Source organism: Patella vulgata, chromosome 2, assembly GCF_932274485.2.
Source record: "Patella vulgata chromosome 2, xgPatVulg1.2, whole genome shotgun sequence".
Taxonomy (NCBI): Eukaryota; Metazoa; Mollusca; class Gastropoda; family Patellidae; genus Patella; species Patella vulgata.
This window is the reverse complement of record NC_065880.2, coordinates 85,126,878-85,153,109: the sequence shown is the minus strand read 5'-3', so window position 1 is coordinate 85,153,109 and position 26,232 is coordinate 85,126,878. Positions and strand designations below refer to the sequence as shown.

General features: G+C 35.1%; 3 protein-coding genes across 3 annotated transcripts in view; 2 read left to right on the top strand and 1 right to left on the bottom strand.

Annotated features, from left to right (window-relative positions):
• Positions 1 to 2,414, top strand: part of LOC126812151 (L-xylulose reductase) — a 68,593-nt gene extending 66,179 nt beyond the window's left edge. Inside the window, exons 6-7 of the mRNA XM_050538420.2 lie at positions 395 to 512; positions 1,063 to 2,414. Of these exons, the coding sequence (XP_050394377.1) occupies positions 395 to 512; positions 1,063 to 1,166 (222 nt within the window). The 3' untranslated portion in view covers positions 1,167 to 2,414. The remainder of the gene's footprint in view (positions 1 to 394; positions 513 to 1,062) is intronic.
• Positions 2,415 to 5,967: 3,553 nt separating this feature from the next.
• Positions 5,968 to 13,468, top strand: LOC126812130 (citramalyl-CoA lyase, mitochondrial). The gene is made up of 7 exons (XM_050538388.2): positions 5,968 to 6,214; positions 6,703 to 7,050; positions 7,643 to 7,831; positions 8,961 to 9,159; positions 9,853 to 9,966; positions 11,586 to 11,764; positions 13,179 to 13,468. The coding sequence occupies exons 2-7, from the start codon at positions 6,817 to 6,819 to the stop codon at positions 13,275 to 13,277; spliced, it is 1,014 nt and encodes a 337-aa protein (XP_050394345.1). The 5' UTR covers positions 5,968 to 6,214; positions 6,703 to 6,816; the 3' UTR covers positions 13,278 to 13,468.
• Positions 13,469 to 19,585: 6,117 nt separating this feature from the next.
• Positions 19,586 to 26,171, bottom strand: LOC126812468 (uncharacterized). Its single transcript, XM_050538876.2, has 5 exons — positions 25,858 to 26,171; positions 23,641 to 23,729; positions 21,617 to 21,752; positions 21,446 to 21,468; positions 19,586 to 20,616 (listed from the first exon to the last, which is right to left on the bottom strand). Exons 1-5 carry the CDS (start codon positions 25,951 to 25,953, stop codon positions 20,370 to 20,372), a joined length of 591 nt encoding a protein of 196 aa, XP_050394833.1. The 5' UTR covers positions 25,954 to 26,171; the 3' UTR covers positions 19,586 to 20,369.
• Positions 26,172 to 26,232: the final 61 nt, after the last annotated feature.

Genomic DNA, 26,232 nt, shown 5'->3' with positions numbered 1-26,232 from the left:
ACGAAGGTTGGATCGCCGGGGAGTAAATTAATCTACGTTGGCTGAATGTACAAATATAAATTTCAAATTTGTGTCAATTGTGTAAATCCTACTGTGACTATGATCAATATGGGTAGATATGCCTGGAGTGATCCTTAAAAGTGTCAATTACTTCCAGAGTTAAGGCCCTTGTTTCAGTTTGAAGAACCTTGTAAACCCTCAAACAACGAAAATTATAATCTGATCTGTATGAAATGATCTTGTAAATGCCTCCAATTACCTACAAAAGAATAAATATGCGATAACCGCTCGGACGATTTAGGTGCTGTGGTTGTATTTTTTGTTGCCTGGCAACCTATCTTTTAACCTATACATCTTCACATTTCTATAAAAAAAAAATTTCTATTGTTTTCAGATTCGTGTGAATTCTGTAAATCCTACTGTGACTATGACCGATATGGGTAGATATGCCTGGAGTGATCCTAAAAAATGTCAACCTGTGTTGGATAGAATACCACTTGGACGGTTTGTAGGTGAGTATATCAATAATAATGATAATTTATCATTTATATGGTGCCGAATATCCAACACAAGTGTTGCTCAGTGGTGCTTTACAAACACAATTTGTAAAATTGAAAGTAGAAATAATAAATAAACACAAGCATAACACATTTTACGCACAGAGACAAGCGATTGAACACCCAGGAAAAGGGCGGTTTTAAAAGTAGAAAAGTAGCTAATGATGATGCATTTATCAGGGATTCACTCAAATTATTCCATAATTCAGGAGCAACGTAGCTAAAGGCTCTTGTTCCTGCTATTGTCTTATTGTTTGGTTTAACAAGCAGGAGGGAGGGCTTGGCATGAGACAATGTATAGTCATTCGAATGGGACGAAAAATTGAGGTCCTGTGTACACATTGGTGTGCACATAAAAGATCCATTGACAGTTGGAATGCAAAGTAAGAGTAAGCCATAGTGCCGCCGTCGAGGCAAAATTTCACTCATAGCACACTGTATGTCCATCTTCATAATTTGATGAATTTAAATTATAATATTTTGTTTATTTTGTTTTATTTTACAGAAATAGAAGAGGTGGTTAATGCTGTGTTGTTTTTATTGAGTGATAAAGCCTCCATGTTAAATGGTGTACAACTTCCTGTTGATGGAGGATTACATACCAACTAAAACAACTGGAATCAGGGCGCTCAGTTGATCCAATTTAGCCAATCAGAGTCTGGCTAACAAATACCAATTGTCAGTCATATTATTTGGTGCCATAAAATTTTAATAGTCACAAATTAAAAATTTATATTTTCTTGGGAAAACGGGTTTATTTCGTATTTCATTAAATTAAACATGTCCAGACACATTGAAAGCTATAACTGTAACAAGGGGTAAAATGTCCGTCTGGGATGATTTTGAATCGAGGGCCCTGATAAGAATTCAGTCTGATAACCAAGCATAAGATTTTATACTAATCTTAAAAAATTGAAAAAATTGATTATAATTGATTGAAAGAGTGTTGTTACTATGTATATGGATGTTGGATTCTCAGACAATGGTGGATTCTCAGACAATTATGGGAGAATATGAAACATTGAATTAAATGGATTGTTCTTAGCTTCCAGTGACAAAGAGTAGGAACGCCGGTCCAACCTTGTGGGTTTTTCTCCGGTTCCTCCGGTTTCCTCCCACTGATAAAGACCCCTACGCGCAAACAAATTATTGAAATAAAATTGAACCATTTGCTAGTCCCAAAATGACCTAGTTGTGCCGAGTTGACATTAAACCCCATTTCTCTTGCTCTCCATATCAATTATGTTTTTGTTTTGGTCTTGAATACAGTATTGTATATTTTAAGAGACAACAAATGATAGGAGAATATAACCTTCATCTCTTTCAAACATTCTTCATGTATCATTTATTTTTTTGTCCTGCTGAAATGTCTAATTTTATCCATATACAAATTTTTGTGTTGTTAATGAATTCAGCTATATAGATAAAATGATAATTAATTCTATAAGCAAAATATATAACCTAAATTGTTTGTAATTTTATAAGCAAAATATATAACCTAAATTGTTTGTAATTTTATAAGCAAAATATATAACCTAAATTGTTTGTTTGTAATTCTGTAAGCAAAATATATATAATCTAAATTGTTTGTTTGTAATTCTGTAAGCATTATATATAACCTAAATGGTTTGTTTGTAATTTTATATAACCTAAATTGTTTGTTTACAATTCTATAACCAAAATATATAATCTAAATTGTTTGTTTGTAATTCTGTAAACAAAATAAATAATCTAAATTGTTTGTTTGTAATTATATATAACCTAAATGATAATTAATTATATAATTATATATAACCTAAATTGTTTGTTTATTTGTTATATTCTGAAATTTACTGATTAAATTTTAATATACCGGTGATCAGGTTTAATTTCAATGATGATAAAATCATTTGTTTGTTTTCTTTTATAATAAAAATAAATAAAATCTTTAATCTAGAAATTCAGGGTGTTTTGGGGGTTTTTTTTTAAAATTTATACCATCACAGATGTTTGAAAATGCAATAAATTATGAAAACAAAATGAAGAGTCCAGGGGAAGAATGATCTAAGTCACATTTTTGTCTTTTCGCATAAAAGACAAAACAGAACAACTAGTGGGTTTAGTTATAACTTCAAAATGATGTTTAATACGAATCATAATTACCATTACAATTAAGAAATTGTCTACAGTTCAAGCAATAACTGTGGATGGCCGAATGGTTAGCATGTGCGCGCTGTATCATAAGGCCTGTCTGGTTATTCCTGTCTACACCGATAGTATGTATTGCGTATGAAGAATATGGCGTCACCGTTTGACATTATTCATGTACCAATGGTAAAATGTTTATCTTGTCTGAAATATTGGATATCAGAAGCTCATCTTTTCCTGGTAAAGTCACAACATCAATGTCGATTTAAATGAAATAATTCATGTTTTCAATGTCAAAGACTTTGGATGATACTAAGTTGGAGACTTGGCTAGTTTAAAGGAGGGCCTCCAGAGATTGAATGACAATTTGTAAATGCTGAATCAAACTATAGATACTAAATATACTCTAAATTATTTATTTAAAAAATTGATTCATTTAAAGATGCATAATGTAAGCTAAAAAATAAAAATAATAATAATAATAACTCTATTTCCATTCATGGGTCCACAGGGGACATGGTACAGATCAAACAAAGAGAGAAAACTCAAATAACAGTCCAATAATAAAATATAACGTTATACAAAATAGCATGGCTCCTGAAAGGGAGGATATATAAGTATGCACGAGAACATTATTAATGAAAGGGAGATAAATCCACTTAACTCTGTAAGCTAAATATTCTTATAGTTACTATACGATGTGATATCATAATTAAAGGAGCTAAATTGCTAATATCTCAGACCTAGAAATTGACACAAATGGGTTGCAATGTATATAATAATGTAATATGAATGTATATAAACTGATTTACATTCAATCGTGTCTGTTTTTACTCTAATTTCTAATCAGTTATGTTCGGCGAAGTGCGCCAGAAGTCTGAATAGAATGGCAATCTCTAGCGTCTGGTTATTACAGTCTACATCGATAGTATTTATTGCCCATGCTCTCCAGATAAGAATATGGCATCACCGTTTGATACGACTTGTGGAATATGTCTAGCCTCGTTCTTCGAGTCCCTTGTTACAAATGACGCTGAAACCCATTATGGTACACGATTCGTATTTCAATGGTTAAATGTTTATTTTGTATTAAATATTGGCTATCAGAAGCCCATCTTTTCCCTGTAATATTACAACATCAGTGTTTTCAATGTCGAAGATTTTGGATGATATTGAGTTAGAGACTTGGCTACTTTAAAGTATACTTACTTTGGTAAACAATTAAGCTAGGGTTTCATGATTGTTAACTTATGGTTTCTGTTATTATTGTTCAATGTATCTATACTAATGTCCAAAAGAAAGTATACACTGTGCATTTTGTGCTGCATCAACCAAAGTCGTTTTTCCATGGTATACGGTATTTGGGTAGAATGTCAGTTTGTTTCACATTTTTATTTTGCTTAGAAATGTTGAGTTTGGACGCAAGAGACAAACTCAGTAATGCTTTATCAAATGTATTTAATCTAAACAAAACTTAGTCATACTTTTAGTGTGTATACTTTCTTTTGGACATCAGTATATATATAACACTGTCACAATTTTTTTTCTCATTTGTAATTTGTATGCTTGATAACGACCAGTGAATTCTTGTCGAAATAGCGTGTGCATATAATATAGTGATTGTTATCCATAGAACTGTGTTGTGTTATATTATGTTCAATCGCTAAATGCCATTCAAAGATTATAAATATGCCCATTTGCAGGTGTTTATTTTGACTTCAAATGTTATAAAAACTATTATTTAGACATTTGTTCACATGACAAGCCTGTAATCTACTCTCTAGACCACCGGATGGGCACGATTTAAATGGATTTGAAGTTAGAACACCCTTGAGATTTAATGATAAAATGGTTAATCAAGACTTAGTCTTGTTTGTCAAGTACCATTGCTACAATAATAAACAACCTATGCTACATCTTGTCAAAACTTCAAAAACGCATAACACCGCTCAGAAAACAGTAATTTGAATGAAATTTTTCAATATTAATTTTCCATTCTCTATTTTTGAACTACATAGTATTATAACAAGAACATCCAGCTCTGTATCTAAATCTGACATAATGCATCTTTAATATAGGCCTACTCTTTATAAATATAGTACGGCAAAAATAAACACTGTACTGAATATCAGGGGCGACCAACAGGTGGAAGGTTTCTTGATTCATAACACATTAGCTGACTATCTGGAAGTCTTACAGTCCAGGAGAGAGAGAGAAAAATGGGGTTTCATGTCCACTCGACACAAACTAGGACATTTCGGGACTAATATATGGTTCAATTTTTTATTTAACTATTTCGCTTGCGCGTAGGGGTCTTTAGTAGTGGGAGGAAACCAGAGGACCCGGAGAAAACCCATGAGGCTGGACAGATGACCCTACTCCTTGTCACGTACAACCGGGGATTCGAAACCACGCCAGTTAACTCAATGACAGGCCTTATGATACAGCGCGCACTTGCTAACAATTCGGCCATCCAACCCTGCTTCACAGTCCAGGACCTTAATCCAGCTCTGGATGTAGAAATTCTGTAAACCATTCGAAAGTTTGATACCATTTTTGTATGTGATAAATCAAAGGGTTCTGCTGAAGACACCTGTGATGTGTGCAGGTGAAGTAGTGAAATATAAATATAAGGGCTACCATTTGGTCTTGATATGACCTTATTCATGTTCAGTGAACCATAGCAATCGAATTTTTGCTGGAATTTGTTTTGTTTTTTAATACATATTTTAAAAATATTTTGGCTTGTGACCTAGATTCAACCAGTTGTCTGGGGATCACGTGGCTAAGCGGGTAAGACGCTGGCTCGCTAGCCTGGAGGTCGGGTGTTCGATCCCTGCACTGGCCGAGAAAGTTCATCCAGATTTTCCAGCGTGGTTTCCCCTTGTCAGTGGTGCAGAGCGAAGGGCCTGACAAGCACAGTTGTCTAGTCCTTCGGATGAGACGAAAAACCGAGGTCCCGTGTATACATTGGAATGCACGTAAAATATCCCTTGGCAGTTGGAATTCGATATAAGAGTAGGCGATAGTGCCGCTGCCCGGGCAAAATTTCCCTCATAGCACACTGTATGGCATATGCCCGTCTTCATTAGCCCAGCATAGGAGCAGAACAGTAGGATGTTAAACCCCATTTTTTTCATTTCATTTCATTTCAACCAGTTGTCTATGTACATCAATCATTTAAAGGCAGGAATGTTTTGGTAATTAATTTCTGTCTGACTCCAGTTCAATCTGCCTGGAGTTATCACCCCCTTAGTCTCCAAAAATTCATGTTTTTCCAGCAAATCAGCTAAAAGTCTGCTCAGATTTTAAACATATTATGAGGAATATAGCAACAGCAAAATGATACATCTATAAAATTGATAAATAAGGTCTCTTAATTAGTATTACTCCTCTGAAGAAATATTTATCACCGAATATATTATTCCAATGCCTAACAACTAAGGATCGACTAACTTCACTAGGTCAAGATTCGACGGAACGATGTGTGCAAATTCAACCTGACTATCTGCATAATGTTTAAAACACAGGTATGTAAATATTCAGTTTTATGATTTCTTAGCTCTCATAAACTACAAAGTAATCTATCGGTGAGTGAGGCATTTAATGTCAATATCGAAGTCTTCGATTTCCTAAATGCAAAAAAATTCATTTAGATTAAAGGGAGGCAACTCCTATCTTTTTTTATGTTCTTATTAGTAATTAGTTATTTGAACTTTAAAGGAACAACAAGACTAAAAGACACAGTATTACTTTAACACTTCATGATGATAATATTCCAAAGAGTAATTTAAAAAGAAAAAATCCCAGTTTAACATGACCGATAGGAATTAGGATGGCCTAAGGCCATCGGCCAGTCATTAAATTCTTCCTTCCATTTTTCACTATAATGTCTGCGTCCACATTAATAATACTTTTAGTTTGTCATGTTGCCAACTTTCTGTTGTTCTTTTTTAAAAACAAGCATTAGTATTTTTTTGAAATTATTGAGATTGTGTCTTATTTTTTATAATTTCAGGTGGTCGTGTTCAGTAGAAAAATCTGATGTTATTTTAAAAGAACGGACATTGATCAGATCATATATTTATTTACAAACGCATAGATAATTCAGTAGGAGCCTGCTTATTCAAATATGACTTCCAGGAAATTATTTTCTACATTTTGGAATAAAAGATTAAGCGTAAATGTTTTAAATAAACAATCCGTTGGATGTTATTCAACGATGTCTGCTCAGAGACAATATATCCCACGTAGAACATTGATGTATGTTCCTGGGCATGATTTGAAGAAATTACGGAAAATTCCACAGCTGAACACAGATTGCGCTGTTTTAGAATGTGAAGATGGTGTGGCTTTAAGTAAAAAGGTATTAAATTTTGACAATATCCAGCAAAGGTCTGAACAAAGACGGCACACTGACAGCAGTGAATATTTGCTAGGCTGCTACAATAGGGATGATATTGATGCGGCTTAATTAGCTTTTTTCCTTCTGCAAATTAAATTCTAGAACATTTTTTTTAAGCATTAGAAAAATAAAGTTGTTTGAAGTCTATGTAGGTAAAAAGATATGTCCTATTTAGTGTAAATGGGTATGTTAAATGAGTAAAAGGCCCTGGACAGTGGTGCTAGGAAGGAAATTTTGCCTGGAAAGCGACACTACGGCCTACTCTTATATCAAATTCAAACTACCAAGGGATCTTTTACATGCACAGCAATGTGTACACTGGACCTCCGTTTTTTGTCCCATCGGAATGACTATACTTTTTCCTTGCCAGCTCCCTTGTCCTAAAACTGACATGGGGGAACCACTTCTGCAAATCCCAATGAACATTCTTGACCAACCCTGGGATCCAACACGGGACCTCCAGGTTAGCGAGTCAGCATCTTACGCACTGGTCCACAACGGCTCCCTTTTTTGTTTTGTTCATTCATGTTATTTTTTGTTCTGTAATTTACAGGCAGAAGCAAGAGCGAACATATGTCAGATATTAGAGGAAATAGATTTTGGTCCGACAGATTGCGCTGTCCGTGTTAATTCAGTTTCCAGTGGACTCATAGAGGAAGATTTAAAAATAATTCTGTCTGCTAAAAAACTACCACAGACTGTTTTAATTCCTAAAGTTGATAACGTAGATGAATTGAATTACGTAAGTTTCATTTGAGTCGGCTGGGACATGACCTAGTTGGTCATTAACCCGTTAAGCATGACGTTTTTTAAAACGTTAACTACCCCCTACTGTGTAATTAATTTGACGAAGTGACGAAGAACTATGTACTATGTTCTAAGAATAGGTTGGGGAAAATACCTCCAAGGCGTTATATTACACCCTACACACAGTGAGTGGCAGTTGTCCAGGACGTAATATAACGTCCAAGTGACGAACTATGTTCCAGGAATAGGTTGGGGAAAATACCTCCAAGGCATTATATTATGCCCTACACACAGTGAGTGGCAGTTGTCAAGGACGTTATATAATGGATTAATCCAGGGGTAGGAACTTGAGTCCTGCGACATGGACTCTCTCGAGTCTAACTTAAGTTGCATTCACAACTTGATTCGACTTAAAATATTTAGTGCGACTCAAGACTCGACTCGGACTTGGCAGTCGTGACAATTTGCGACAACAAACTATAAAGAAACATGTTTTTTTACATTTATTGTTTAGTTAAACTGTTATGCAAGAGCTAAATCTGCCTGGTTCAGGTCTTTCTTTAGGCATGAAATGTTTTCTAAATTATTAGTTAGACATAAATTAAAGATAAATTATGGGAGATTCGGTAACACTATACTAGTTAAAGGGCTAAATCTGCTTATTTCAGGTCTTTCTTTAGGCCTAAAATGTTTTCTAAATTATTAATTAGACATTAATTAACTTATCCAGACCATAATAAACTCTTGATGTCATCGCTAGCCTGCGATATTTACTGGATAAGGATCCGATTTGCTGCTCAATTTTCATTCATGATTAAATCATGAAATGGATAACCGAGACTGTTTTTTTATCATACCGACTTTAGTAATGATGATCGAGGCTAGACCGAAAATTGAATCGCTAAATTCTCGGTTAAGAGTGGATCAATTTGACTGAAATTTTCAGCAAATTGTCTTTAAATTATCTGGTTTTTACCTATTATAGTGAGAACTGCCAGCGCGTTATCTAATGTATCTTTAACTGTTTTTTTAGCGCCACTGCACATTGATACAAAAAACAGCAGTTACACAATTTTATTATCCTTTTTATAAACAAATCTCATATTAATTTTTTTTTTAAACAGTTTACAGAAATAATGAAGAGAGAAATAAATAGAAGAAAAGAAACAAATTATCGGCCATATTTAATTACGTTTATTGAGAGTGGTCAAGCTGTTATGAACATGGTGGACATTATAAAAACAGGATTACGATTTTCAGAAGAAGGTGTTTATCTGTTGGATGGCGTAGTTTTTGGTTCTGATGATTTCTGTGCAGATATAGGTAGGGCCTACTGAATTTTTACAAGATTTTAAAGAAATATAAACCCAAATAACAATAACAAGATTTGTAAGATAATACTAGAATCCTAATGGTAGGTTCCCACTATCATGATCCGTACTGCGATTGAAATCGTGGGCTCCACCGTTGACAAAAGATTTAAACTAAAACTAGTAAACAAGCCGACTTCTCATTAAAGATATATTATGCGAGATAAGCTAAAGAGCTGGCAGTTCTCACTATAATAGTTAAAAACTAGATAATGTAAAGGCAATTTGCTGAAGATTGAAATTTCGGCCTAGTCTCGATCAGCATTACTAAAGTCTGTATGATAAAAAACATAGTCTCGATCATCCATTTCTTGATTAAATTATGAATGGAAGTCGAGCAGAAAATGGGATCCTAATCCAGTAAATATTGTAGGCTAGCAATGACATTGAGAGTTGATTATGGTCTGGATAAGTTAATTAATAATTTAGATAACATTTCAGGCCTAAAGAAAGACCTGCAATAGGCAGATTAAGCTCTTGCATAATGTATGGTTAATTTTAATCTTAGATTATCTGACCAGTAATTTGAAAGAACACATCAGATCAATCCAATACAATATTTTTATTTTCAACTTTATTTCAATGCAGTTAATTAGTTCCTTTAAGAATGGAACAGAATAATTAGATGGAACTTTATATTCATTAGGTGCAACACGGACATCAGAAGCTGGAGAGTTGATTTACGCACGACAGAAAATAGTGATGACAGCGAAGGCTTTCCGACTTCAGGCCATAGATATGGTATCTATAGATATAAAAGGTATGTTGTAATACAGTGGGGAGTCACGGTGGCTAAGTGGGTAAGACGCTGGCTCGCTAGCTTAGAGTTTGGGTGTTCGATCCCTGCATTGGCCGAGAAAGTTCATCCAGATATTCTGGCGTGGTTTCCCCCTTATCAGTGGTGCAGAACGGGTTAGTCTGACAAGGACAGCTGTCTAGTCCTTCGGATGAGACAAAAAACCGAGGTCCCATGTATACATTGGAATGCACTAAAAGATCCCTTGGTAGTTGGAATTCGATATAAGAGTAGGCGATAGTGCCGCTGCCCCGGCAAAATTTCCCTCATAGCACACTGTATGGCGTATGCCCGTCTGCATTAGCCCAGTATAGGAGCAGAACAGTAGGACGTTAAACCCCATTTCGTTTCATTTCTGTAATACAGTGATGGGCAAACTACGATCCCTCCTTTACATCTCTAAATCTTTTATCTCTAAATGAAATAAAAAATAGAAATTGTTTATTGTTGTGCCCAAAATCTAAACAGGCGCTACTCTCTGTAGGATCAAAAATCTTTATAGGTCTATTTATAGCTTACAGCGTCACTCAATGACGTAGTTGCCTAGCTGACGTCACTTTACTTGGCCCTACTTCCATTTTACGTTATTATTTGACATGTTTTGATTTTTCTCTGAATATAACTATGGAGCCGAATGATAAGCACAGAAAAAGTGCATTGTTTCGTATTACTTTATTCAATAAAGTGACATTTCATAATCCTTGTTTGGCCTTCGCTTTGTTTCAAAATTTTGTGTTTGGCTCTTCACCTGAAAAGTTTGCCTACCACTGTTGTAATATCTTGTTTTTGTGATACTGTCATTAGAGAGCAAAAATTCCTTCATAGCACACTGTATGGCGTATTCCTGTCTTCATGGGCCCAGTCAGTGCAGAACAGTAGGCCGTTAAACCCATTTCATTCACAAAAAAAAACAACCCAAACATTAAGTCGCAAACTTACCATGCAATGGCCAGATCTGTCTGATGTTTGAACCAGAAACATGATGCCATTGCCGCCATCTTGGAATTGTATGCCTGTCTTCATTAGCCTAGTCGGTGTAGAACAGTAGGACGTTAAACCCCTAACCCTAACCTACAATCTTGCCAACAATCATGTGCCTTAACCGTATTTACATCTCAACGACCTTGACAAAAATTGAGCTGGCCTTAACAAATAGATTTAGCATTCAATTGTCACTATTTTGGGGTTTGACAGATTTCAACTTCGGAACATTCAATCGAGCATCCCCATTATGTCGTCTCTCCTTGTTAACAGATCCAGCATCTCTAGAACGTCAATCATTAGCCCAGTCGGTGCAGAACAGTAGGATGTTAAACCCCATTTTATTTCATCTCCCATTGAGTTAACTGGCGTGGTTTCGAATCCCCGGTTGTGCGTGACAAGGAGTAGGGTCGCCTGTCCAACCTCGTGGGTTTTCTCCAGGTCCTCCGGTTTCCTCCCACTGCTAAAGACCCCTACGCGCAAGCGAATTATTGAAATAAAATTGAACCATTATGTTTGTCCCAAAATGACCTAGTTTGTGTCGAGTGGACGTTAACCCCATTTCTCTCTGTCTCATCTCGTCTCTCTCTCCATGTTTACAGATCAAGCCTCCCTAGAACGTCAATCGTTAGAAGGAGCAAGAATGGGATATACGGGAAAACAAATAATACATCCCAGTCAAATAGATACAGTTAATACAGCATTTACTCCTAGTCAAGATAAAATAGAATGGGCTACACAACTTATAGATGCCTTTAATACACATCATCAATCAGGACAGGTATTTATAATATAATATAGATCTATTATATACTCTTCAAAAAAAGTTGGGGATATTGAAATGCAAATACCTATACAGGTTGTGATATGATAAATAGTCACGAACACTTGACATGCTTTGAGAGTATGTGCACAGATGAAGAACTTACCACCCCAACAGAACCACTGAGCTGCAGATGCGCACACGCAATAGCGCCATACACGTGGGAGGGGTTCATTGTCAAATTTGACACTTCAAGGATGGGTTGATGAAAACTGCCGCGTGCTGCAGGGTTCCCGCGGTCCTTGAAAATCCTTGAATATCCTTAAATTTAAAATTTCATTTTCAAGGTCTTGAATATCCTTGAATTTCGCGGAAATAGGAAAATATCCTTGAATTTCAGTTGAGATCCTTAATTTTGTTTAAAATGTCTTCAATTCCTTTTAAATATGAGATTATAACGATAGTTGGTAATGTTTTGGTTATTTTTAAGATAAAAAATTGTAACTTTAGGCTAAAAAATGTCCTTGAAAATCCTTGAATTTGACATATATTTATCCTTGAATATCCTTGAAAAAATGTTTGACGAAGCCGCGGGAACCCTGGTGCTGGCTATCCTATCCATGTTATTGTTTGCTTTCCTATGGGTTCTTGCATAAGATTTACTGTTTGGCGTATCTTTGTTTTAGTGTGTCACGTTTAATTTGCAATGAGACGTCTTCAACATGATGAACGTCTATGTGCTATTGGAATGCTTTAAATGGGTTTTACACAGCGAGCACTAGCCAATATGCTTAATGTGTCACAGTCTGTGTCACAGTTGTTCTTTCTGTTGTTTTGCCAAAAATTCAAGAGGCCCCAGTTTTCAACCAATCTTCTTCAGATTTGGTGTAAAGCATTGGGTTCATCATTCAGGGTTCTGCAAACTTCTGTTCTGGAGTTACCCCTCACCTCATTGTCGAAAACCATTTGAACATGATAGAGGCTAGTTTTTAACCGATTTATTTCAAATTTGGTGTGTAGTATTGGGGGGCATGAAAAGATGAACCAACCCTGTCGATATTCAGCAGTCCTTGACATTTTGTTCCTAAGTTAACCCCTTTTCAAAAAAACTTGTGAATGGGATAGAAGCGCTACCATTTTTAACAGATTTTTTCTAATTCTTTGTAAAGCATTGGAACAATAAAAGGATAAGTCCTATTTCCCAGTTCTCCGTCCATCCATTGCAACATGTGGGCATATGGTTATTGCATGCACGTTGAATCATAAGGTCTGTCATTGAGTCAAATCATCCCATTGCTAAAAAAAACCTACATGCAAGCATATTATTTAAATAAAATTGAACCATATGTTAGTCCCGTAATGACCTAGTTTGTGTCAAGTGGACATTAAACCCCATTTCTCTCTCTTAATTCACATTCATTGTTTATTTCAGGGAGCGTTTACATTTAGAGGAAGTATGATAGATATGCCATTAGTTTTACAAGCCAGAAATATTCTACAACTTGTTAATAATATTAATAGAAAACATTGATATAATTAATATAATATTAATACAAACAAGGGAAGGACACAGCTTGTCAATAATACACACAGAAAACTATTGTATTAATATTATAATATACACAGAAAACATTGATATAACTATTATATAATATTAATACAATAGAGGGACACAGTGGCAGGGTTCTAGATTTCAGCAATCTGAATAAAACATAGATCCTATTTTGTTTCGTTTTTTTTATAGTTCAAAATAGGATCTGGGAGAGCTGTTAAATAACCTGCGTTCTGGTCGATATGAGGGATTAGCCAATCAAGTGGTCTGTTGAGTCGAGTGCTTTTTGTTTAGCACTGGGAACTGTGGGTAGACATTAACAGCGATAGAAAACAAATTGTAACAAAATTTACAAGAGACCACATACTGCACTTGAGACAAACGTTCAAGTACCAGAGGGAAATGATTTTGGTTTTTAAGATAATATATGAAAATGAAATGAAATGAAATGGGGTTTAATGTCCTACTCCTATACTGGGCTAATAAAGACGAGCATACGCCATACAGTGTGCTATGAGGGAAATTTTGCCTGAGCATCGGCACTATCGCCTACTCTTATATCGAATTCCAACTGCCAGGGGATCTTTTACGTGCATTCCAATATATACATGGGACCTTGTTTCATCTCATCACTGACAAGGGGGAACCACGCTGGAAAATCTGGTTGAACTTTCACTTGACACAAACTAGGTCATTTCGGTAGTATCATGTTGTTCAGTTTTTTATTTCAATAATTCACTTGTGCATAGGGGTATTCAGCAGTGGGAGGAAACCAGAGTACCTTGAAAAAACCACAAGGTTGGACGGGCAACCCTACTCCATGTCATATACAAGTGTGAGATCATTAACGTCACCTTGTGATCTAATATGCATGTGTTAGACCAGTGAGTCTCAACAAGTGTGCCGCGGCAAACAGGTGTGCTGCGAGATCTTCCTAAAGTGTGCCGCAAAATTTTGAACGGCACACTAAGAAAATGCAAAATCCCACAGGATTCCATTTGAGCATTTACTGGTGCCTACTGATAATTTCATAGCTGTATTTTTCTTTATTTAGTGTGAGCCATTCTATGTTTCTATGATTAGCCTGTGTCTACGGTTGTATGCCGTCTATGACTTGACAAGTTTTTATTTTGCAAAATTCAGATATTTTTCATATATATTTAGCCAGGTGTGCCGCTATTTTTTCATGTGCTCTAAGGTGTGCCGTTGCCTAAAAAAGGTTGAGAACCACTGTGTTACTGTTAGACCATTTCATTTCGTAGCTTGCATAAAATTGACCAAAGCTGTACATGAAAATGCCAGAGAGGCAGGGACCACCTGGCTCATGTATTTCAAGTTCATAAGTGCTGCACTAAAACGCTGCCGATGCATTTTGCTGGTCCTGCAAGTTATGTTTCAGTTTGTTTTTCTATGCCTAGTTCAGTTCCTAGCGTCTCTTCTCTAATCTGGAAATTTGTTTTTACTAAAAACAATAATAAAAGCAAAGTTCAAGGTTCTAAATAACTCTTTTCGTAACTGTCCTACACACATAATCAATAACAAATTTCTAAATACTGTGTTGACCTGAACTCTGTAGAGTTTCTAAAGTGTGGGCAATTGAATTAATTTTGCCAAAAGTCCTCAAAAAACCCATAATCCTTACTACATTTTGTAGAAAATGTCTGGTGTGTCCAGGTAGGGGAGCCAACATCGAGGACTATAGTCCAGTTCATTAAAAACAAGGATAGATGCATTCAGTACACACAAATATATTTTATTTCAAAACAAACATTTAACAAAATTATAAATCTTTCAATTTTAATTCATCAATATAATTAATCAATTATCACAGTTGTGCTCACATACAAAAACAAATAATAAATGCTTTACAAATAAAAACATTCAAAAATAAATCATATCATTGGGAAATGGATCCATTAACAATAATGCTTTGAATTCAGTTGACCCTTTAACAACTGGTACCACCAGAAAGTACTGCTTCCTTTTGCTACTCAATGTCCTGTGAAAAGTCAGGACACGAACTTGACCTGTGCTATGACCGACTGCTTGAGGTGGTTTAGGGACAGAGAAATGGGGTTTAATGTCTACTCGACACACTCATTTCGGGACTAACATGGGTTAATTTTTATTTCAATGATTGGCTTCTGTGTGTGGGTCTTCAGCAGTGGGGTGAAACCAAAGTACCCAAAGAAAGCCCACAAGGTTGGACAGGAGTCCCTATGTCATATACAAGCGAGAATCAAAACCACAGATCTTATCTAAAGCGCGTATGTTAATCCTTCAGCATCCAAACCCCCTGGACTAGGGAAAAGTAGTTTCTGGTGGGTTCATAAATGAGTTACATCACTTCTCTTATTTTTTTTAAGGGAATATTTACATGTACGGGATACTAAAGAGTTAAATTAATACAGTATCCACCAATACTATACAAGGTTCACACTAACTAGGATTGGTCTCAATTAAACATCAATAAAAAAGAAATACAAAAGTATAAAAATATCATATATACATGTATTAATAGCATGTGATCACTGACTACCTGGTAATCAAAATGGTGGATTGAGGCCAAACCAAATTAATTTTGAGTTCTTCAGGATCTGGATCAATATAAAACCACTAGAAGCACGTGAAAGATGTTTTTTTGAATATTTCAAAACAGATTTGTAACTAAAAGCTTTTGAACAGTACAATAATAGTACTTTTGGTCTTTAAATTAGTCTTAAAGCATGTGAAAGATGTTTTGTTTTAATATCCAAAACTTACAGATTTGTAACTAAAAGCTTTTGAACAGTACAATTATAGTACTTTTGGTTATTAAATTAGTCTACTACTCCAAAGACAGAAGGATGGTTTTTAAATTAGTCTATTTCTCCGAAGACAGAAGGAAAGGCTTAACAGGTGTTTCCGAAGTGCAGAAAATCAACTTGGTGTGGCCTTGGTAGATCCTAACAAATAAGTCAAATACTGTTGGTTTGTGAAAGGTAGTAAGAAGATGACAAACAATCCTACCCACACTTCTATTCATAAATTAACAATGAAATACATTAAAGAGGTATTATCACTATCACCCCTGCCCCCCCCCCCCCCCTCCTTACAACTCCCCAAAATAGACTTATTTCAAGTAAGGTATTTTGTGATAGTGTTGGCTTAAACCCATAGAAAAACACTATCACCATGGGGAGAAAATTTGCACGACACATCTAATTGATTGACAACTTCAAAGATTTATCTCAAATTTTATTTAAGCATGTCCGATGTAACTAGTCAAATTACATCAAATCAGACGAAATCAAATTATATTTTTACCAACCGACAATGCCTTTCAAAAGTGTTAATACCTCTTTAATAACATTCAAATAAACAATTGATATATACAATGAATAATACTGTGATGGTTGAAACAAGAATATGTTAACAAGGTGTTGCAAATGTTAGTTTCACACCTATTGTTTAACGAGTAAATTTCAAAAGGTGTGAATTAAATTAATGTGCATTTCATGCTTTACTGGAATTCCAGGGCCTGTTTCACAAAATTTTAGCTAAGATAAAATCCAAATTTTAGTAATTTGATTGGATAATATTAGATTGATTTTAGTGCTTAGCCAATCAAAATTGAAGTATGTACTAAAATTTGGATTTATCTTTAGTTAAAATTTTGTGAAACAGGGCCCAGCTTATTTATCTAAAATTTAAATGTTTCAAATTGCCAGTTTTAACTTTTCAAAAAGAAGGAAATCATTAAATTAATGTAAAATCAATGTTGAAAAATTCCTCCCTTGTAAACAAACACCCTTAAAAATTAGAATTTTTAGAATTAAAATGATCCATAATGTGTGTATTATTTCTTAACCAGAGGTTTTTCATTTAAAATGGAAGAGGAATTTTGTAATAGATTTTGAAGAAACAACAAATTGATTATCTTAATGAGTTCCTATTTAAAACTAAATCTAAAAACGAAACTGGTTGTCCCCTTCTAAAGCAGGGGTGGCTTGTTTACGGAAACCATATTCTGTGCGAAGACCTTGCCATGAAGAGTTAAGTAAAGGACCGTCTCGACTGTGATCATATTCCCGTTTATTTCTTTCTCGCCCAATCCAACTATTCACACTTCTGTTAATGAAAGGAAAAATAAAATTTTAATTTATTCCTCATATGTGAAAGTTTAATTTATTTTTTTTTTGGGGGGTGGGGGGTATAAAAAAAACTATTTAAAGAACGACTTAAGCAGAAGCAGATTATTTTCTGAACAAACCAGCCACAAGCACCCAAGCTCCAAAACACACAAGCAAGCAAGTTAAAAGTCAACAGTAAATCATGCAACATTCAAGATTAAAATATAACACCTGAACACAATACTTTTAAATTTTGTATTTTCCTCAAAGTTAAATTGATATTTGCATATGTATCTGGTCTTAATGCTGGATGCAAAATCTCATAATAGGCTCATGTTTTTATGGGGTTACTCCAAAATAGCAACTAAATGAACAGTTAAATCATGGAGAGATGGAGCATTGCCTGGATCAGTGCAATTAAGGTACCAATGATAAAGTATTGTCACACGATAACAAGAGGGGTTTTATACAGACTAAGCCTTCCCCCCCCCCCAATCCCAGATATCCTGAATACAAATTTTGCTTAAAAAAAAAAAAAAAAAAATAAAAAATAACCCTCAACATGTCCTGAATTAAGCCAGTCTATTTTCAACATAGTCTTGTGAGTTTTGTTGCTTTGGGATTAATTTGTCAAAATTCAAGGCTTTCTGTCGGAATATAATCATTGGGTCATTTTTTTTTAAGACTTACCAGGCAAGCTACAAAATATGAGTATTTTAAGTTTAGTATTTCGTGATTAAACTTTATAATGAGGTTTTCTTGGTGGCAGGACGTTTGATGGGATTAGCGAAGGTTCTGGGTGTATTATGGGATAGATCTTATCTTCTGGTATGTTAGAACTGTGGTTATTCTTCAGAAATAAGCGAGTCTCAATCCTGAAATAAATATTAGTAGTTAGTCACATGGTTAATTTCTGGTGCAGTTTTAATCCATCAAGAGCAGGCCGGGTAACTCATCCATTACAAAGCTTAAATCTATATTTCACTCGCATTTACAGGAAAGCGTATTTAAGCAAAAATTCAGAAAGCACCAAAATATATGGTAAAATTACCCAGCATGCACATGAAAAATTGAGATTAGTAATAGATATATTCTCAATCATGGGTTCCATATCGGCCGTACATGCCGCTTGGGACCCGAGGGCTTTGGAAAATGACCGAAACTGGATCAGACCCGTCGGTCATTTTGCGCGCTGGAAAAATAACATTTTTTGCGCTAAATCATAAAATCCCCGGACACAACGAAACTGTGGCGACGTAAACTGTCTCGTATAATGAAATTAACAGTGTTAAGTAGTTCACTACAGTCTCAATACAGTCGAAACTTTTTGAATTTTTAACAATTTTAACATAATGTCCAATTCAGTCGATCTGCAGATGGACTTTGTCGATTCAGGATGACATGTCCCGCATAAACAGATTACTATCTTTAACACATGGTCTGATTCTTTCTGTGTTTTGTTTCGGGTTTTTTTAAACATAGTGAAAACTGGGTTAGATGTACATACATTGAGAGAAGCTAGAAAGAAAGCAAGCTTATATTTTCCATAAACTTGTTCCCTCCATACAGTCAAATATCTCAAGTTCCCCTAAGCACCTCCACCAAAACAAATTTGTTAGTTAAACATTAAATAGCAAGCAAGACACTTTCAAACCAATATTTAATATAAAAGATCAAATATATAATATAGCTCAAACCACATTAAAAACAAGATGGACATACAGCATATATATTTGCAAACATTCAAGTCCTGATGGGCCATTGGCATTTTTTGCTAAAAAATTTCATTAAGAAAACAAAATCAAAATAAAAGATAATATCCTGGCTTTGTTTCCATCGGAATTTAACCAGTTTTGGACCGATATTCCTATTAGAGAGTGAATCTATAGCATTACAATGGCGATCAGGACTTTAATGTTTTGTTGTTTTTTTTTAATTTGGCAAATAAAGGCTTTTAACAATGTCGTTGGGAAGGTACTTTGTTCGAGATGTCAAATCTTATTTTACTCCTGATAAAATTCATAGTTATGAAAGAGTGTGTAAGTCTGATCACGTTTAACATTCGTAAAAGATTCAGGAAGGGGTCGGTATGGAATCAATGGCAGATGACTATTTCGACTTTTTTCTGGCATTTCCAATTTATAAAATTGTGGCAGATTTTTCCCGGGTCTGAAAATAAATTATATTTTTTTTAAATTTCAAGGGTGAACAACAACTATCAATCTAAGTTAGTGTAAAAACACGGCAAATTTGCAACACCTTTGGCTCTGAATTCCACAGCAAACATCCGAATATAATTTTTTTCATGGAACGGAGAAAAATTATTCGAACAATTGCATTGGGCTTTTACATTGTAAATATATATCTTAAATTAAAATTCAATAAGACTTGTAAAATATTAGATAAGTTGTACTTTTTACAAATTTTAACATGTTTGTAAGCATGATGGTTATATATATTACATCGACTTCAAAAATCGTAAATTATATACATGGACCGGTATAACCTGGGTTTTTTGGGGTTTTTTTTTTTTTAAAGTCAGCTTCTTTTACTCAGTTTTCTATTGAAATTAAAGATACATTATGTAAGATTTAGATAAAGAGCTAGCCATTCTTGCTATAATAGTTCAAAAATAGATAATGTAAAATGAATAATTTTTAAAGTTTCATTCAAATTACTCTATTGCGAGCGAAAATATTAGCCCTTGACAGTTTTGACAAGACGTATGCAATAATTTCAACCACTGTACTGGTTGTTCGAAGCTAAGTCTCACTACTCCATTTTTAAATTAAATCAAGATATGGCTGAACCGTTCTAATCTATTCAATATCAGAGATCCGATGGCATCAAGAGTTGATTATGGTCTGGATATGTTAATGTCGAATTAATAATTTAGTTAACATTTCAGGCCTAAAGAAAGACCTGCATTAGGCAGATTTAGCTCTTGCATAATATATGTTTAATCGGGCACTTGCGATAAGCAATGCATATGGAATTTTCCGTTTATTTTTTCAGTGATTTCATATTTATCTATATTTTGATTTAGGCATCGATTTTTTTTATTGACGTCTTCCGTATATTCAATATTGTCACTGCCTGGATATAAGGTTGTGTAGATGTGATCACAATGTGGATTTTGATTGGCATTTTTACGATATCGGTTTTGGAAGCCCTCTTCGTTGACTCTAAAGTGTGGAAGGGGATCTCTGAAAATAATTTATTAAATTAAGTAATGGAGATAGATGAATACAGATTAATAGTAATTATATATATTGAAGGAGCATATCCGAAATGGGAGAGGTTGTTTTTAGAAAATGAAATGGGCTTTAAATTCCTACTGTTCTGCTCTAACTCGGCTAATGAAGACGAACATACGCCATACAGTGTGCTATAAGGGAAATTTTGCCCAGGCAGCGGCACTATGGCCTTCTCTTATGCTGAATTCTAACTGCCATGGGATCTTTAACGTGCATGCTAAGGTATACAAGGGACCTTGGTTTTTCATGCCATCCGAACAAGTAGACAGCTGTCCTTGTCAGGCCCTTTGTCCCGCGCCACTGACAGGGGAAACCACGTCAGAATATCTCGATAAACTTTCTCTGCCAATGCAGGGATTAAACATGTGACCTCCAGGCTAGCGAGCCAGCGCCTTACCCACCACCATGGCTCCACATTTTTCGGGGTTTTTTGTTTGTTTTTTTTTTAAGGTGAATAGAGATTAATTGCAATCATATATATACCTAAAATAGGACAGTGTTTTAGGTGGGGCACATCCTGATTTTTGTAAAAAAAAAACTTACAGTACATGTAAAACAGTCGAGAACAAGACGCACTTCAGATGAAACTAACCCCAAATTCTGCCCGACAAAGCCCGAATTTCTGCCCTACAAAGCCTGATTTTCTGCCAGAAATTTGTGCCTGACAAAGGCCGAAATTTGTGTCCCACACAGCCTGACAAAGACTTATTTTGTGCCCGACAAAGCCTGTATCTGTGCCCATCTGCCTGACATTGTGTAATATGCCTTATTTCCATACTTCATTATAGGTTTATTAGGTAACTTTTTAAAATAGACAAAAAAGTAAAGTATGAATATTATTAATATCAGATCTTAAAATTAGGTGTAAAAAATATCAATTAGAGAGTTTAGAGAAGAAATTGATAGCAGATAAAAACTGGCTGTTAGACAAAATATGTTAAAAACCTACATCATCATTATAATAGGAGCCTGGGTATATGACTTTATATATATTATCTACATGTATTGGTTCGTTGCTCATTCCTTTATAAACTCGATATTTAAAGTTGGTATCATGCGTAACCTCCAATATAGAGCGCCCAGATCTAAAAATAACAACAACAAGGCTCTCATCATCATGTCCGAACCTCGTATAAGTTTACAAAAAAACTGTCAAATTTATATCCGTGAAAACACAAATTCTAAAAATAACGACAAGGCTGTCATCAACATGTCCCAACCTTGTATAAGTTTACCAAAAAAACGTCAAATTTGTGTCCATGAAAAAGCAAAAATCAATAAATCTAAGATATTTCTAATTACTGTAGCAAAAGTCAAATTTGGATCCATGAAAACACAAAAGTATATAAATCTGAGAAATTTCTAACTAATAGGTTCGTGTGTATTTTAAAGTGTCATAAGGATATCGGGAATAGTTTATCAGATGTGCTTCGTAACAAAATCAGAAAAAAAAGTCCATTTCAATGTCTCTCACCCCCATCCCCCACTTTATGATATTATATATTTTCAGGGCAAGGTCTCATCTGAAGTAAGTCTTCCAAAAAATGTTTTCTCTTAATTCAATTTATATTTCAAAAAGTGGTATCAAATTTGCTTAGCAAGTTCTAAGATGATTGGTCAGATTTGTAATAACACTCATTTCGAGGCCCTATTTAAGATCTATCAATTGTCACTCAAAATGACTGATTTTCATCATACAAGTTTCGAGAAATGTTATTCAAAGGAAGGGAAAAGTGTGCAAATGGTACGTCCGTTACCATGGAATTGCCCTCCTACATTTTTCTAGACTTTCAAAAATTTATGTGATCATTTCATACAAACCCAATCTCATAGGTATTGGTAATAAATAAAACTTTGCGAGATGATATTTTTTGTTTCGTTTAACAGTTTTGGACTGGTACTCCCTTTGTCTCTACAGATTAGATGTTCTTATGAAAGAAATCAGAGTATTCTCCCTTTGAATAATTTTGTAATCAATTTGAAATGGGGTTTAATGTCCTCAAACTGGGCTAATGAAGACGGGCATATGCCATGCAGTGTGCAATGAGGGAAATTTTGCCCAGACAGCAGCGCTGCAGCCTACTCTTACATCAAATTCCAAAAGTGAAGATGTTCTTTTACAAATGCCCGTCTTCATTTGCCCAGTTCGGAGCAGAACAGTAGGACGTTAAACCCCATTTCATTTCAATTCTTTTACATGCCACTAATATGTACACGGGACCTCAGTTTTTTTTGTCCCATTCAAATGAACATTTTCCACATCAATCGAAAACAGCCATTTTGATTATTTACTTGAAACTAGTTTTAGCGTGCAATGTGTGTGATTCGGCGATATGAGCATAAAATATGCTTTATATAAAAGAGACGGGCAGAAGGATACATCACGTGACATTCAAATTGGCCAGCAAGATTTCCCAGAGAGAAACAAACAGTAAACTTCATTGGGGTATTCCTTATTAAATAAAAAGAAAGTAGGGCTTAATGTCTTTCCAAAACCATTTCATTTTCATTACGATGTTGGAATATTATCCGCAGTACTGGTACACGTACATTGTGAGGCAGAGAATTTTGCCAGGTCAGCAGCGTTTCTGTCTACTACTCTTAGCATTTCAACTGTGCTATCAGATCTTCCACATGCTATACCAATTGGGGGGGGGGGGCGAATGGTTAGCACGCGCGTGCTGTATCATACGGTCTGTCATCGAGTTAAATGCCGGGGGTATCAATTCCCTGGTTGTATGTGACAAGGAGTAGGGCCGCCTGTCCAACCTCGTGGGTTTTCTCCGGGTCCTCCCACAGCTAAAGACCCCTATGCGCCAGCGAATTATTGAAATAAAATTAAATCATATGTTAGTCCCAAAATGACCTTGTTTGTGTTGAGTGGACGTTAAACCCTATTTTTCTCTCTCGCTATACCAATTTGTACAGTTAACTTCTATGACCCCTTCATATTGAATAAAAAACCAAACAAACCTTATTTGATTAAACTGTTCTGGGTCTGTAGAGACAATGTTATTCCCTGGTTCACAAGTTCTCGTCATGATGTGTGTCGGAACTGGATTCTGGAATAATCAATTTGTCATAAATTACAAGTTCTCACATTAATTCAATGAAATGAAATGGGATTTAATGTCCTACTGTTCTGCTCAGACTGGGCTAATGAAGACGGGCATATAGGGACATTTTGCCCAGGCAGTGGCGCTCATACATGTATCTAATTCCAACTCCCAAGGGATCTTTTACGTGGATATCAATGTATACACGGGACCTCAGTTTTTCGTGCCATCCGAACAACTACACAGCTGTCCTTATCAGGCCCTTCGTTCTGCACCACTGACAAGGGGGAAACCATGTCAGAAAACTATGATGAACTTTCTCAGCTAATGCAGGGATCGAACACGCGACATCCAGACTAGCGAGCCAGCGTCTTACCCACCGTATGTGGCTCCCTCACATTAATGAATACAGCATTCATTTCTGTTAATCAGATCACAGAGTACAGTCAAAAAGGGAGTTTTACTGGAAAGGTTCTGTAGACTAAATAAAAAGTGTGCAACATTGGGGGGATATCCTTTTCTTTTATATTCAGAACCTTTGGGTTAAAAAAAAAAGGATCAATTGGGTTCCCGACCAGATTAGATAAGATTATATGCCAGGATTTAGGCAATCAGACTTTTACGGGTCTGAATTGCGGCAGTGTCAGCAGCACCAAAGGCCTATCAGAATACAAATACCCAAAGATTAAAGGAGCTAAATCGCTAATATTTGGGACCTAGAAATTGACAAAAGTAGGTCGCAACACATATACTGTAGTATGAATGTATATAACCTGATTTACATTCAATGGTTTCCGTATTTACTCCAATTTCAAATCAGTTATGTTCGGCGAAATAAGCCAGCAGTCTCAAGCGAGTGCAAATTTCTAGCGTCTGGTTATTCCAGTCTACATATGCCTTTTGATTTGGTGCAATGTGTCTAGCCTCGTCCCTCGAGTCTCTTGATACAACTGGGGCTGAAGCGCATTATGGTACACAATTCGTGTACCAATGGTAAAATGTTTATTTTGTCTTAAATATTGGATATCAAAAGCCCATCTTTTTCCGGTAAGATCACAACATGAATGTTAATTTAATTTGACAAATAAATCGTGTTTTCAATGTTGAAGATTTTGGATGATATTGAGTTAGAGACTTAGCTACTTTAAATACAAAAATAAACATGCAATAATCAATTTCATAATGTATCATTACAAATTATTTATTATTGAAAACCCAAGAATTATTGACATACCTATAAGCAACACATTGTGTATAGTCTACTTATAGCCTAGCCACACCTAGCGTACAATTCCACAATGTGGGCTGGGGGGGGGGGGGAAGAGATGCTTTCATAAAAATTGCTACTACATTTGAGGATTTCCAAATTTCAGGGACTTTTTCTTACGTGAAAGATATAAAAATATGACATAGTGGTTTGCTTATATTGTTTCATTTACAATGTTTAATATTTTCCCACGGATATCATCAGCTAGGGCCTTTAGTTTTGGTGTAGGCCCTATAGATCGAAACACAGAATGAATGTCTGTAATTTCTTTCGTGCCGAAGATAGGCCACGATCTCTGTAAGAGAATTAGGATTTTTATTGAGATGGGGCATATTACTATTATATTATTATTATTATTAGGCCTATATTGTTGTCAAGTTTCAATTAGTTAATAAATTCATTTATTAAGCCGTTTGCCTTGTCCGATGGTGTAAAGTCTTTATTTGATTCATTCACTCCAGATTAATGTTGGCTACTGTCAAGTAGGCCTGCATAAACGAAAACTAAATTTGTTGAAAAGAAACTTATAATCTATTATAATGTATATTATTATTTTTAACTGCACAAACAAATAATAACTTTAAAAATGTTTTTTCACCAATATTATATTTATTTTAATTTAGATCTATATGGTTTCCAAAAAAGAAGACTAGATTTTATGATCTAATAGAATAATTATAATATTTTACTAAAAATTTAACATTATTTTTGTGCTTTTCTTTGTGGCCAATTCATAAACTACATAAATGACCTAGTTATTTGTCGACATCTACCGTGCGTTATGTTATCGTATTCCACCCTTCAGTGAAGAAAATATTAACTGATCCCTTTAAATTCTAAGAATGCGCAAGCTACATTATACATTACCTCGGAGCCCGCATGCATTAGTCGATCCAGGGCTTCGTGTTTTCGATCCAGTACTCTTTTTTTCCTTAACGCGTCCCAATGATATGCCTGTGCCATTTTGTCCTCGTTAATTTAAATTAACAAACAATATAATTTGATCACTGTCAAGTGTCAAGGCAATCCAATCTGCAGAACACTGAAGCCGTGATAAACTAACACGAATCGTGATCACAGCATTATAAAGCTAAAAAGCGTAACCATTGGAAACGTGGTTGCGCAATTTGCGAAAGACTCTTCGAGAATTATTTTCCGGAAAATCACTAATTTTCATAATTTTCCAAAATTTCATTCCAGGGGGCATTTTTTGTCAATTTCGAGTAATTTCTAGTATGATAA

Excerpts from the sequence above, each read along its gene's own strand:
- LOC126812130 (XM_050538388.2), top strand. The coding sequence starts at position 6,817 with ATGACTTCCAGGAAATTATTTTCTACATTTTGGAATAAAAGATTAAGC. Across the intron at positions 9,160-9,852 it reads TGATTTCTGTGCAGATATAG|GTGCAACACGGACATCAGAA; the intron begins GTAGGGCCTACT and ends TATATTCATTAG. Across the intron at positions 9,967-11,585 it reads GGTATCTATAGATATAAAAG|ATCAAGCCTCCCTAGAACGT; the intron begins GTATGTTGTAAT and ends CCATGTTTACAG.
- LOC126812468 (XM_050538876.2), bottom strand. The coding sequence starts at position 25,953 with ATGGCACAGGCATATCATTGGGACGCGTTAAGGAAAAAAAGAGTACTG. Across the intron at positions 23,730-25,857 it reads TAATGCATGCGGGCTCCGAG|AATCCAGTTCCGACACACAT; the intron begins GTAATGTATAAT and ends TGATTATTCCAG. Across the intron at positions 21,753-23,640 it reads GAACAGTTTAATCAAATAAG|ATCTGGGCGCTCTATATTGG; the intron begins GTTTGTTTGGTT and ends TGTTATTTTTAG.